At 42.5% G+C, this 15,000-nt stretch overlaps 2 protein-coding genes across 2 annotated transcripts in view; both read left to right on the forward strand.

Moving 5' to 3' along the window:
• Positions 1-9,315, forward strand: part of LOC137999615 (ATP-dependent DNA helicase DDX11-like) — a 32,220-nt gene extending 22,905 nt beyond the window's left edge. Inside the window, exons 23-28 of the mRNA XM_068845436.1 lie at positions 1,068-1,136; positions 2,424-2,524; positions 3,527-3,614; positions 3,742-3,802; positions 4,961-5,115; positions 8,973-9,315. Coding sequence (XP_068701537.1) covers positions 1,068-1,136; positions 2,424-2,524; positions 3,527-3,614; positions 3,742-3,802; positions 4,961-5,115; positions 8,973-9,026 — 528 coding nt within the window. The 3' untranslated portion in view covers positions 9,027-9,315. The remainder of the gene's footprint in view (positions 1-1,067; positions 1,137-2,423; positions 2,525-3,526; positions 3,615-3,741; positions 3,803-4,960; positions 5,116-8,972) is intronic.
• A 3,296-nt stretch (positions 9,316-12,611) lies between these two features.
• Positions 12,612-15,000, forward strand: part of LOC137998877 (E3 ubiquitin-protein ligase TRIM71-like) — a 4,455-nt gene continuing 2,066 nt past the window's right edge. Inside the window, exon 1 of the mRNA XM_068844717.1 lies at positions 12,612-15,000. This exon is cut by the window's right edge and continues 2,066 nt beyond it. Coding sequence (XP_068700818.1) covers positions 12,682-14,892 — 2,211 coding nt within the window. The 5' untranslated portion in view covers positions 12,612-12,681 and the 3' untranslated portion in view covers positions 14,893-15,000.

A 15,000-nucleotide genomic window follows, 5' to 3' on the forward strand; every position in this document is an offset into this window, starting at 1 on the left:
CATCTGTGGGCCTGCAGTTGATAGACACTGCCACCATCTTCTTAGTGGATTAATCTTGCCACCACCGGTAGAATCATCGGCAAACCAGACTTGTTTTACACTCCGCTCATCTGACCTTAGTCTTCGAATTAAAGGTGTTACTGCGAGAGCATACATTGCCATCGCAAGGGGATGTCCCTGAGTGATTCCTTCCGATGATTCAATTTCTTCTCCTCCAGTTACAGATAACCTTACTGGGATTTGATAGGTATTTCTCAGCGCTGTCAATATTGCAGAATAAATCACTTCGATGTTGTGCAGTGCAGCTTGTCGATATATTGTGTTAAACGCATTATTGGCATCTACCAGTAATACTGCTTCCGTTTCCTCTGATGACATAATCTCTTTCATGGCATGAACGGCCGCTTCGCAACCATCTTCGTGTCCTGCACATGCTTGTAGTAGTCCCGCGGCCTCCTGGACATCATCTCCAACAGCTTTGAGAATTGACTTCCCTATTGTACGCCGTGGCACCTCACCAATGCCGATTGGACGTACTCCCGGATTTTTGTTGAATGGTATTAACTTGCATGCTGCAAATGATGATAAACTTTCCAGATGAACAGTTGAGGCACACAGGCGTCTTGCTATTCCAGCTAGTGCGTTGCATAGATCCACCGAAGCACTCTTATAAGAAGACCAGAAACGGCGCCATGCATAGGCATCAACTCCCGAGGGGCCGGCAGCGCCTTGCGTCTTGTTAGCGGTTATCTTAATTGCTTCTCCAGTAATTCTTTCGAAGATTATTATATGTCATAATAATAGCAGTACAATTTTATCGAAATTATGTGAGAGGTTTTTTAACACGATTTGTATGGGCTTCCTGTGACTACAATGGCGACAGTGCACCATAATTCCAATCCTAGATGGGCGGGACAAGTGTCCCCTGAAACTTCCCGGTGGTAATCGGTAGATCGTGGATCCGAGCCCTGCAATTGAGCACTCGGACTTTTTCCGAGTTTATCCGAGTATCAATCGAAAGAATATTATCTCATAATGAGCTGCCCTGTCTTTTATTTGACGAGCAGGTGTTTAGAGAACCCAGAAAGGCTAACCAGCTCGATCACGTTCTGTCATCATACGCAGCTTGCATTAAGGTAGGCTCAGGAGGACGTAAATTTCAATAGCATTTTTAAAACCATTTGTTACTTTAATTTTATCAAGTTTCATATATTTGAACTGCCCAATAGAATGCAATGAAGGTCGGAAAGGACATCGGACTTTCTAGAGCAACTTAAGCAGATACAAAGGACTGAGCCCGAGAAAAATCCAGGCTTAAACTCGATGCGAACCCAAGACCGACTGCGCAGCACTTGATCTACTGACTGAGCTATCAATCCCGTTGGCTTGGTAGCTCAACTCGTATGGGATTAACTTGAACTCTCAATTGATAGCTCAGTTGGTAGAGCAAGTGCAGGGTTCGAATCGAGTTCATGCCTGTTTTTTCTCTGGCCTCCTTTGCAACTTCAGCTTATTGCTCAAAACTAGTCCAATAGAGGTTTGCACGGCAGCCATGTTGCATGGCAGAAACAATGAAAGTGTTTTGCATAAGAAAGAACATTTGTTCCCATAGGAAAAAGAATCTATTGTTCCTGCCATGCAACATGGCTCCCGTGCAAAACCTCTACTGTTAGATCATTCTTATAAAAAATAGTTGCTCGCGATTCGTAATCCAGTCAATGACATTTTTTAGAGCCACTTTGAATCAAGGTTTTTGGAATAATTTGTGCGGAAATGCTCCTAATTTAGCCTCCTGCGCAGACATTCTTGTGACTCGTTGCGCAATCTTTTCTTTCCTGAGGAGGAAAGATTGCGTGACGAGTCACGAGAGTGTCTGCGCAGGAGGCTACTCCTAATTTCGATGCACAAGGATTTCAATAAGCGTCACGAAGTGTCCTTTTTCTTCCCAACCTTCCACAGAATAGAGACAATTAACGTCTTAAGGTGGCTCACACCGGTTTTAACCATTTTTGAGGGAATGCCTTAACTCTACAACACTGTTTCACTGAACGGCAATGTTATGATACCACATGAAACGCCAATACATATTAATGTAACGCAATAAATTACCATGACAACAAAAGAACCTTCTAAATATGCATAGCGCGCGTACTAGCTGAGAGATATAATAAAACAGTTTAGGAAAAAAATACCTCGACTAAGATCGGCCATTACCAGGAGGGCTTCAGCCTGTCATATATTTTGTATTATTAAGAAGATTTTTTCCCATTAAAAGTAATAGTTGAAGCCATATTAAGGAAATTCAGACATGCTGAGGTGAAGTGATTCAGCGCCAGTTGGATCACATGACAAATCTTCCCTCGACCACAGCACTGAGCAGTGAAGCCACTTTGTTAATCAAGACTTGCTTTGATTCTCTATAGAATTCTGCTTTGAGCACTTCCTCTCCCAATGGTGCAGTTTTATTCTGTGTCGTGGGCGGCAAGATGAGCGAGGGTATTAACTTTTCTGATGAACTGGGAAGGTGAGATTTGAAAGTATTGTATGGCAAGCAATTCTCAGGTCAAATGAAGCACTCGGATTGGTTGGTTTTCGGTCCGGATTTTACAGTACGGACCATTACCATGGAAACGGTCCGTTTCCGTATTCTTGCATCTCCCGGGAAATTGAAGTTGAGCGAAGCACAAATAGTTTTTAAAAAGCGAAATTTATTTTTTCATCTTAACAGTCTAATAATAGCAAGCGCAATTTAGTTTTACGTGCTGAAAGTTATCGTTCAAAGTTCGCTGATGGAAGACGAAAATCACGAACATTCACCAAGCGGAGAAGTGTCAAAGAAACGATGCCATATAATAAACAACTTGCTAACCTGAATCGCTAAGGACCGTACTGTGAAATATTGTCCCTCGGTTTTTTTTATGAACCGAGCGCACGTTCTGCCGCGACCTCGGGCCAATTGGTAAGAGGTTGTTATCGGGAATTTATATTGTTTTAAATTTTCTTTCTCCATGATGTTGGCAAAATAACCTTTTGATCAGGTTCATGTGTTGGGCAAATCTCGATCCCAGCGCAATCTGTTTTCTTTCTTTAACAACGCATGACATTTGCGCAAAAGGTCACGGGATCTTTACAAACTTTTTCAAACGCACAGTGAGAAAGCAGTTTAATTAATGGGTTTTTCTTTCCTCTTTTTACTGATTTTCGTGTATTCGTTAGGGCACGTATTTTTGTTCAGCATATGCTAACAAAAGCGATTTGAGACTTGTGCTTGTAGATTTCCTGGAAAATGTCTTTTATCAGCAGCCTCGTTTTCATGCCTTTTTTTTTTTCGAGAAACCTTGGGTGTGAGGTTTCAGAGACTCTATGTTGGTTGTCCTGTGCGAACTTGACCTGTATTAATCGGCACGCTTGTCTTTCTCAAAAGAGAAACGAAGTTGCCAAGTTGATTGTAAATTTATTCGATGTTGTATGACGCTTTGTTTATTCGCGAAACACTTGTTAAACCTTGTTTTTTTTTTCAATTTAGATGCGTTGTGATGGTAGGTCTTCCGTACCCAAACATTTATTCACCAGAATTAAGGGAAAAAATGACCTATCTTGATTCCACTTTAGGGGTAAGACTGCTTTACAAGTGCATTTGGAAATCCAATGATATAAGCTGCTGTTGTTTCGTCTGTTTTACCATAGAACTATTGAGAGATATACACAACTTACTACCATTTGTTGCTTCTTCTATTTTAGCCAAAAGCTGGACAAAATCATTACGAAAACCTGTGCATGAAAGCTGTGAATCAGTCAATAGGTAATTTGAGCAGATTGATACTTAGAGCGCTTTTCTTTTGTCACAACTGGCCTGCCAAACCCGTCAGTTTTGCTTATTCATGCAACATTGAAGTCTGATGTTGCTTTCCTTTTGTCAGAAGTGGCCCGGCGGCCAGACCCGTCAGTTTGCAAAGAAAATGCAACAATTTGAAGGAACACTTGCACGACGGTCCCTCGCATTCTTCTGGAGGAGTGTATATCATCCTCGAAGTGTGTTGCATTGAATTCGGAGGCGTTGTAGAGTTAGTCCTTCCAAATTTCCGTTCTGGCCGGTCAGTTCTATTTTATTAACTTTGCCAGTCAAGCTGGCAGAACTCCACAACAGCTTGCGCCAATTACTGTGGCCCCTTTTTTACCCTCCCAACCATGATACACAACTGAAGACAGACCACAACACCGGGAACTACGTGCCCTACTCTTAGCGAGAAGTGTGTGGGTTCTTTTTACGTCCCACAGGATTATAAACATTGAAGGGTTGTGAGACGGGACCTCCGGCTTATCGTCCTTATCCGAGAAGACTTGAAAGTGTAACCATTTGCAGATGTAGTTACAAATGCAGCACTTTCTCCTCGGTTATTTGAAGACCCTGAGTGTTGGTCCGGCCGGAGTTGAACTCACGACCTCACGCGTGACAGTCCGGTGCTCAACCAACTGAGCCTCCGGTGCGCCAAATGGAAAGCGCTCTTTGTCTAATAAAGCTTGTATTAGCTGTGAAGTGTTGAGAACTATCAGAAAGTTCAATTGGTTCTATGTTGTAGGATTTCTTGGAATCTTTTAGATTTCAATGCAAACTACTCCTGTAAGAAGCTGCGATTTTTCTCCTTTTTTCCTGCTGTTTGTCAGGAACCCATGACCCGGAGCCTACAACTCTACTGTGTTCGTTTAACGGCGTTTTCACAGACCGATTTATTTTTAGATTGAATTTCCCGCGAAAGAGACTCCCACAGTAGCCCGATGACCAATTACAAGAAATTAAGCTGACGTCATAGGGTCACCGAACCGGAACTGCCTTTGTTTTTTGACCTAATTCGCGGGAAGGGCTAGTCTAAAAACAAACCTACTTGTGAAAACGCCGTTTCACAGACGCTGTATGGAAGTTGCACGCTCCAGATGGGCTCCTGTGTTTGTCTATTTGCAGGTAGAGCTATCCGTCACAGAGGAGACTATGCCACAATCCTTTTGTTAGATCAACGTTATGGTTCGGTCAAAATAAAAAGAAATTTGCCAGAGTGGATATCAAACAGGCTACAACATCACCCTCGCTTTGGATCTGCATTTGCTGCCATCCGCAAGGTAAGCAGCAAACTCGTTCCCAGGGCCTCTTTGTCGATGACAATGGAGACCCTGGGAACGAGAATGGGAAAGCAGTAGTTACTGGGTATTGGCTGAAGTCCATAAACCGGAAGTGTCGATCTCTCTCAGTTGTCCTTGGCCCATGAGTTTCCGGTATTATTTAACAATTATTGGATGAGGTTGAGCATGTTAGCGATAATTATCAAGGCCAAAGTTTGTGTTATCTGCTGAAGCCGAAGGCTGAAGCGGATAACACAAACTGAGGCCTTGATAATTATCGCTAACATGCAAAAACCGAATTCAATAATTATGCATATTCCTGAGCTGAGCTCAGCCATGACAAAACTGATCAAACTGCTGGTTAGTGTGTCAGGTGACGTCACTTCTGCATGCATAAAACTATTGTCTGTAGGTATGACGTTAATTCTACATATATAAAATCTATTGTTTGTAGGTATGACGTAAGAGAAACAGGGCAAGCAAGAATTAGCTGCGTGCTTATAGCCAATCAAAATCGAGCTGGTGACACCAATGTATAATAATTAAATTTAATACACAGCTCCCGTCAAATAATGGCCAATCAGATTGTGCATAATGACCGCAGCTATCCTGATTGGTCCGTAACCAAGTGGCTGCACGAGGGATTGCACGTGATAAATGCAAAATCGTGAGCTGACCGCAATGCCACTCTTTTTTTTTTGCCGCAAAAATCTAGCAGGAGCCGTTCTAAAAATAGACAATACCGCCAACTTATGGGCCTCATTCCATCGCAGATCGAGACTTCTGCGCTACGAACTTCTGGTATGGGTAACGTCTTAATCCTTTCATTATGGCGACTCTTGTTTTTGTATGTTTTTTTCTCGCCGTCAAAATAGACCTTAGAAAGCCATGTGCAAACAGCCTGCTGGATCGTGTTCAGTCTTTTAAGTCGGGCAAGTGTTGCGTGACGCCTGAATGAACGTGCACGAAGGAAACTTACGTCCTTCGAAAACGTGAAAATTTTTAAATTTTGGAAAATTACTACGCAGCACACAGCTCTTATCAATCTCCACTGTCATTGGATCGATGCAGGACGCATCTCGATGTGTTTGATAAGGGCCACGCTTCGGTTTCATATTTATTTTTGTCCCGCATTATCTTGACCAATCCTGAGAGCCGTTGCGTTGAATACAAAAAAACGTGCTGCACATTTCACGTTTATACCTTGTCTAAGAGGGAACCTCCACTCAAACAAAGAAACTTCAAATTTGTTCGCCAAGCGCTTGTAGCCGAAATAAATGAATTTGATAATCGCCTTTTTTGTTTTCAAATTTCCGGGCGCCGCCATCTTGAATAATTGTGACGTGTTACCGTCGCCCAATTGTGATTTAGGAACAATATACAAAAGTTACTTGTGTCAGAATATGCACAACTGGGCAACTGTTACAGCTGATCAAGACGGCGGCGCCCTCGAAATTAGAAAGTTAAGATAACGGATCATAGAATTCATTTTTTTCTGACACACTTTTTTGATGAAAAACTTTTAATAGGACATTTGCATGATGACTACAACTACCAGAATCATACAGGTTTTGCTTGTCTCGTGCTAACTAGAGCTGTTGTTATTTTACCCCGTTGAGACTATAACATTTAAATAAGAAAAGAAAAACAAACTGAATTCTGGTAGTTGTAGTCAAATGACGCTATCGCGAAAGTTGCTTATTAAGAAACGGTCCAGATAAGAACGATAGCAACAACGGCAACGAACATGTTGGAATTCAATTGGTATGCAAAAAGGTGATAACTTTTCTATTGTCTGTACTTACTTCTGATTGGCTTAAACAGCAAAAGTTAACAAAACTTCATAAAAGCATGCAGTATTATATTCATCCTTACTTTCCAACCATCTTCCATCTTTCATCTGGTCTCAGTTTAAATGAATTCAACAGAAATCGTATGTGGGGAACATGTAAAATTGTAAACGTTTCTTGGCTTTTGTTTTCAACTCTTGTGATTGGTCAAAATCTTTTAACACAATGAATTTTATTGCATTAACTGCCTTCCTGTAGGTTTATGCATTCTCTGTGTAAAAATGATAACATTCCTATGTGGGGAAAGCCCCGTTGCCGCATAACAAAGGAAATTGCTATCCACCTTACACGGATCATTACTTAAATTTCATTGCAAACATTATAAAAACTTGTTCTGGTTTAAAGTTATTTTTTAGAAGGAATGGGAGCAGCCTTTGGCAACGTAACTAAAATGGGCCTGTTAGGGTAACAACATGAGCGAATACGAGTTTTTCTTCGAGCGCAGGATTTCTGTTTTGAGCATACGCATTAGGTTTGGAATGCATACATTTTGAAGGGCCGCATTATTTCGCTGGTGACTCGGGTATACTCGGAAAAAATCCGAATGCATCTGATAACTGGTTCGGATGCTCTTCAGCCGAGCTATAAGCTGGTTCAGGTGACAATTGTCCCAACAATGGTGCATTTCCGGTATTGAAATGAAAGAAATAGTCTTAGCTGTATGGCGGGAAAATTGCCGAGTCAGTGGTAGAGCATCCGAACTAGTAATCGGGAGGTCGTAGGTTCGACTCCTGCAAAGGAGCACTCGGATTTTTTTTCCGAGTATCCCCGAGTCCCACTAGTCTCCTAAAGCTCAGTGGTCGAGCATCCGAACTAGTAATCGGAAGGTCGTAGGTTCGACTCCTGCAAAGGAGCACTCGGATTTTTTTTCCGAGTATCCCCGAGTCCCACTAGTCTCCTAAAGCTCAGTGGTCGAGCATCCGAACTAGTAATGGGAAGGTCGGAGGTTCGACTCCTGCAAAGGAGCTCTCGGATTTTTCCGAGTATACCCGAGTTACCATCGCCATAATCTCTTTCCTTGTTGCTCTTGTTCAGAACCGAACTCTTGTACTTCTCGTACTACCGGGTTTTGTTGTGTTCAACCAGAAGCCCATTACTAGGAGCGTACAACTTCATTGTATTTGTGGAACTTACTTTACTTTACTTTATTTACAAACAAATCATAATTATACAAACAAGGCCATGGTTACCCGCAGTTAGCATCGCTATTCTGGGCGGGCCACTTACACTGCGACATCATTACTAGCTCTTACAACAAAGTAAACAAAAAGACACTTAGAAATTGTCAAGAGTTATGCAAACAAGAATTACACAAACAAACGCCTCATACATAAGAGAGAAAAGTGTTTTTAAAAAAATGATGTGAGATACAGGTATATAACTGTTAAAGAAAGGCCATATGCAGCGTCTTTATACACCTTATTCCAAAATGGCCGTCATTTTAGTATTCTTTTGTTTGCTTGCAAATTAGCCCTTGTTGCCTCGTTCTTAGGTTGAAAATTCAAAAGATTATTTAACCTAGAACGAAGCAACAAGGTCTAATTTGCAAGCAAACAAAAGAATACTCAAATGGTGGTCATTTTTGGAATAAGGTGTATAGACCGAGTTATTTTTAGATTGATTTTCCCGCGAAACTACAGTAGACCTTGCCAGCTATCATAACTCTTGCATGGGATCTTATTACCCGTGGGATTGAGAATGGTCACTCGTGCAAGTCAAATCTTATTTAAGAACTCTTCTAAAATACCTTCTTATATGAAAATGCCGTTACATAGACCTAGTGTTGGAAGTGTAGGCTTCTGGTTTAACCCTTTAACTCCCAGTGGGGCCACTTGTAGATTTTACACTGTCTAAACGCCAGACGATTTTACTCGTCAATGGCGGCCCCTCGAGCCTTAAACTGCTTAAAGGGTTAAAGCCGTGATTGCGGGATGTTCTTCACGGTGAAATTTGATTCGTAAGCGCAATGTGAACCCCTTGCTAATTTCGGTATCTTTCTTTTCCCAGTTCTTCGTGGACAAGAGACAAACCAACAGTGCGATCAATGGGCAGGAAGAATAACTGAATTCTTGAAAATAAAATTACTTTAGCAGAGTTAATTCTATATTTATTTCAGCATGAGATTTTAACATGATCGTTAAAAAGTACATTGTACAATATGCCTCGACATCTCAAGCATGAGTGGAGCAGGTAGCGCCAGGCACAGAGCTTACTATGCGTTTATTCTTGTTATTATTTTTGAGGATTATTGATGTCGGTTGAGTTGGGTAAAATTTTGTAATTTTCGGTGTACACTGAGATAGGAAATAAAATGTCACCATCTTTATAGACCCTTAGTCTGAGAAGGCAGAAGTCACTGTGTCATGCAGGAACCCATCAAATCTTTCATACGGGCCTCGGAGTCATCCCTTTCTCGAGTAGAATTATTAATAGAACGCCTCTTGTGGGGGGGTACGAGGTTAAAAGCCCAATCAAAACAGAGCTATGTCAGGATACCCAACACCTCTCGCGATTCTCAATTGATGGACTTTCCCGTGACTCGTAAGGTGTTGACTATCCCCTCAACTTGATCTTCGAAGTGTGGAAGTTCGAGAAGTTTGAGTTTCGCGAAAAAACGAGGATAAAAATTTCTCTCTGACGGAAGATCAATAATTGATCTCACGTAATATAACATTCAGCTGTGTCAATCACGCCCACGACGTGGCAGTCCGCGACGAAAATATTATCGTCAATATCATACCAGTGTAAAAATGTCACAGGTTTGTTTATAATTTGTTTTGCACTTTGCTCTAGTTTGTGTTGCTCTCTGACAATGCACAAAAGCGACGGCAATGCAAAAAGTGAACATTTGAACACAGTTTAGTGGACCCACTGATCGATAAACAACTCAGAACTCTGCTCACACGAAAACTGAAAGAGGTATGAAAATCTTTGATCGCATGTCGCAGTGAACGGTCTTGCCACGTGCCGTTTTTGAGTCAACAGTGCTTTCTTAACTGTAATATTCTATTTAAAACAAAAAGCAAACGACGCACGCAATCATAGACTGCCTTTTATTTACACTGACACCATTCGAAAAAACCGTCAGCCAGTGCATTCAGTCAACCAAATGTGCGATTTTCGACAATGGCGGAATTCATACCAGAGACGAATAACTCGTCTAAGACGCATATTTCGTCTGCAATTCGTCTTACAGACGTGCTGACAGACGAATCAATCGAAGACGAATTTGGTCCCAAATTCGTCGAAACACCGGATTTATATCTAGACAAATTGAAGACGAAATATCCATCTTAGACTAATCTGCATAGCTGGCGGGAGGCAAATTAACGAGCGGAGAGTGGGGCGGGGATACTTCATAGCACCCCTCCCTATTTTCCACTCGTTAATTTGCCTTTTTCTCTCTCGTCAGTGATTGTGACGTCACCCCATCTTGTGCCTCAAGGCGTTGAGTAATGGGGGAACCATGTATTGTCCAATCTTTCCACTCGTGTAAAGGAAACCCGTGAACTTCGTCATTTTTCGCCTATTAGAATTCTCCCTCCGTCATGCTCGAGCTTGCGTCTTCTGGCCGGGAATTAGTAGTCAGATCACAGACTTACGCAAAAGTTGTTACTTGTGCTCAACAAATTCACCAGAACCCACGAGAACCCTTGCAGCCTTACCCTGTACCAACCCTTCCATGGCAATTGGTTTCTCAAGACCTGTTTGAACTTAACGGCTTACCCTGCCTTGTAACCGTGGATCACTTCAGCGATTTCTGTGAACTCGACCAGCTTCCCAACATTCAGTCTTCTGCCGTAATTCAAGTAACAAAGCACCACTTTGCTCTCCATGGAATTTCCCACATCCTCATCACCGTCAATGGGGCTCAATTCACCTCTGAGTCGTTCAAGCTATTTTCCGAACGATACAAGTTCAACCACGTGACTTCTTCTCCCTATTGGTCTCAATCCAATGGTTGCGCCGAAGCAGCCGTCAAATCAGTAAAACACATCCTCCTTACAGCTCAGGATGTGGGCTTGGCTCTGCTCTCTGTTCGTTACACTCCACCAGCTGAACACACCTTTTCTCCCGCTCAACGCTTGTTTGGTCGCACTCTGCGCAGTAACCTACTACAACCCATCGCTGTACTGGTTCCCTTCCCTCCTTTGCGCAACAAAAACGGGCGTATGACAAACGTGCAGGCTCCCCTCTACCAGACCTGTCCGCTGGCAGTTACCTCTATGCCAAACCTCCTTCGTCTTTGCCGTCAAAGGCCTGGATCCCACGACAAGTTGTTGGATCTGCCGGTCCACGTTCTTACATCGTGCTCACCGCCAACAGACCAATTCGAAGAAATCGTATATACACTGAACTACAAATAGTGTATAGTACACTGAGCTACAAATAGTGTCGCACTTGCTTCTGCAATAATGTCAAGGCTTCGAAATCTCAAAGCGTCGGCATTATAGCCGGCGTAGTGGGTGGTTTGGCCAATAGCTTTTAGGCGCTTCTTTCCACCGGGATTGACATTGAATAAGGCCACGTGAAAACCTGGACCGAAGTCAAACAAGAACGCAAGGGGGGAGGGGCCGAGGAGAAGGAATAAGAAACCCGCCTGCAATCAACCCCTCAACATTATCAAAACCCCGTTCGCCCACGGACGGAGAAAATATCGTTCCTGATTGGCTGATAAGTGTCAGAAAAAAATCCGCCTGTAAGTCAATATTTATAAAAGTGTAAAGACAAAACAGAGCGGAAAGAGCCGACAATCTCTTTTCAAAAAAATTGGAAACTTTCTTGCGGTAGCTTGGATTTTCTGGTGTTCTTAAATACTAGTAAGAGCAGAGAGACGTAAAACCACTAATAAATGGAAGTGATATTTTGGCGGTCCTTCCGAGGGATTTTGGCAAAACCATTAGTAATCTACGGTGGCCCACAACTGGGAACACATCCTCTACAGAAACAAAATACTGGTTCGTTTTCTACGGAAGGTCTCTTTTTCTGCGGAAGGTCTCTTTTTCTACGGAAGGCCTTGTTTTCTTCGGAAGGCTTCGTTTTCTACGGGAGGCCTTGTTTTCTACCGAAAGCCGGTTTGTGTTCTGCATAAAGAATGCACATTTTTCGTGGAAATGGTGAATATTTGAAAAAGAACTACTAAGCTCAAGTGAAGGGTGAGGGCTCACTGAAACCCCTCGTTGGCGGCTGCCAGATGTATCCATTGGGAAGCCCCAGCTACCTTTCGCATCGGCAGAGATGCGCTGAACCAAGAGTGCATCACCCATGAGTAAGAATCTGGTATCATGTTTGTCCCCATAAGCGTCAGAAAAGTGTCTATTTTTAAACCAAGTTTGGGGGGAAAATAGACAATAGGCCAAATCGGCTAACCCAATTCGAAAATTCTGAAACTGTCTCTAAAGCCTGGTTTCCGTATGATCGTCCGGATATCCCCGGTCGCCTGAACATTTTTTGAAACGACATGGGCAATTATATGTAAACACTACCCAAACGATAGCTGACGACCGCAGCGACTGAGACGACCTCGATGGTTCCGAGCCGCGCCAATCAAAGACCCCGTTTGTGGGCGAACTCGAGGGGTTTGTCGGCAAGCGTCTCCCTCTTTGTCCTCCCCCAATTCTCCCCCAATAGTTTTTGCGCTCGCCCTATTCTCGCGCGGCCAGAAAAATGAATGTGAATATAGCTTCTCGCCTGCTGGAAACGCTTCCGGGTAACGATGGAGTCTTTCATAAAAAACCTTACAAAGCACCTTACTTGTTCAATCTGTCTGGATACTTATACAAAGCCCAAGACGATAGCTTGTTTGCATACATTTTGCTGTGATTGCTTGGAGAAACATGCACGCACAAGCTCCAGCGGTGGGAAGTTTCGCTGCCCCGAATGCCAAGCCGAAGTTCCCCTTCCCGAAGCAAACAGATTCGACAAACTACCGACAAGTTTTCACCACAATAGTTTGCTAAACATTCTCGCCATCCGACAGATTGGAGATGGAAGCGAGATCAGTTGTGGGATTTGCAAGAAGAACACTGCTGAAATAGCTTATTGTTTTGGTTGCGAGAAACTGATGTGCAGCGACTGCAAAAACGCTCACGAAGTGTTTAAAGACACGGTCTTCCAAGGACACAAGATCACCCCAGTGAAACAATTCCAAGCTCAAGATTACGAAAAGTTGTTGAAAAGACAGTCTTTCTGCTCTCAGCAGTACCACGAGCGAGAGCTAACGAGCTTTTACTGCACGGAATGCGAAATGTGTGTATGTCAGATTTGTATCATCACGGAACACGAGACCCACGAAGTCAAATCACTTGAGAAAGCTGCGAATGGTGAAAAAACCGAGATTCTAGCACGAGTTGAGTTGATAAAAGAAAAGATCAATACCTGTAATGCTTCAATTCAAGAGATTGAAGAAAGCGAGACAGACATGGAGGCAAACGTCACCTGTGCAAAGCGTAAAGTTTCTCAAGAGGCCGATCGAATTGTCGCGAAGATACGCGTACTTGAGCGCGAGAACATCAACACCCTTGAGAACATACGCGTGTGGAGAGCTGAGAACTTGAAGTCGGCAAAGCGGCAAATCCAGTCTGTCACAAAGCAATTTAAACAAGCAGTCGATTTCGCAGACGACCTGGTTCAAAGAAGCTCCAGTCCTGGTGTTATGCAAAGCAAGAAGAAATTTACTTCGCGTGCTGATGATATTGACAAGACTCAAATCCCATCACTTCCGGTTTGTTCATTTGTGAAGTTTGTTCCAACATTTGATCCAGCGAATTTTAAGCTCGGTTTCATGGCAACGAGCGATGTAGACGTAAATAAATCTAAAGTGTTCGGCCTTAAACAAGAATTTCAAGCTGGTGTGGAAGGCACATTAGTCGTCCGTCCCAAAATTCTTGAGAAAGAACGCGTGGGTGGAGTAAAAGCCAAAGTTCACGTGGAAGCGCTCATAGAACCTGCTGAAGAGATTGCAAATTTGATCGTTTGCGACCAAGGAGATGGAGATTACCAAGTTAAGTTTATTCCTAAGGTTCCATGTTGTTTGAAAATCTTTATTAAGATCAACAGCAAAGACCTTGCAAACAGTCCATTTACTGTCCAAGTAAAGGAGCGACGTATTCAGGTAATTGGCGAGTTGGATTTTCAGGGTGAAGTTCCTCAAAGGCCTTTTATGATTGCTGTGAACAGTAAAGGGTTAATTGCTGTCACTGATTATGATGGTCACTGTGTCCTGATATACAACAAGAAGGGAAAATATGTGCGAAAACTGGGTTGCCATGGAAACAAACCAGGTCAATTTGACGGTCCAATTGGTATCATTTTCATCAACGATAATGAAATTCTAGCTGCAGACAAATGGAATCATCGCATTCAGCAGTTTAATGTTAAAACAGGGAACTTTGTCAAAAGCTTTGGGAAGAAAGGAACAGGAGCTGGAGAGTTCAATGACATTTCCAGTCTTTGTTTGGATGACACAGGGCATATTGTTGTTACTGAAACAATAAACGAAAGAGTCCAAGTTTTGTCTGAAGATGGTGAACCATTGCTTAAATTTGGTGAGAATGGCCCTGGAAAACTCAATGGGCCCCTGAGATGTATGTCTTACCAGAACACCTATATTGTCGGTGAATATTCAAACAATTGCTTAAAGGTTTTTGACTGTTTAGGAACGTTTTTATACCAGATAGGAGAGTCAGAGACTGGAAAAAGAAAGTTGTTTTCTCCCTGGGGAATATGTGTTGAGCAATGTCAAAATCACCAGAATATTCTTGTGTCCGACTTTGTAAGTGGTCAAGTTAACCAGTTAACAACTGATAGTCACTTCACAGGAATAACTGTTGAAAAGTTAAACAATCCTGTAACACTAACTACAACGCCAGATGGGCGTATTTTAGTGTGTACCTGGGGGGATAAAAAGGTTTTTGTGTTAAAGTAAGCTGCAAAGTGTAACGAAACTTTGATATATGTATCCAGGAAATTTAATTCTTTTGGGGGAAAAAACCATCTTTACTCAGTATTTTCATTCTTGAAATATCTCCTATCA

Source organism: Montipora foliosa, chromosome 4 (assembly GCF_036669935.1).
Source record: "Montipora foliosa isolate CH-2021 chromosome 4, ASM3666993v2, whole genome shotgun sequence".
Classification (NCBI taxonomy): Eukaryota; Metazoa; Cnidaria; class Anthozoa; order Scleractinia; family Acroporidae; genus Montipora; species Montipora foliosa.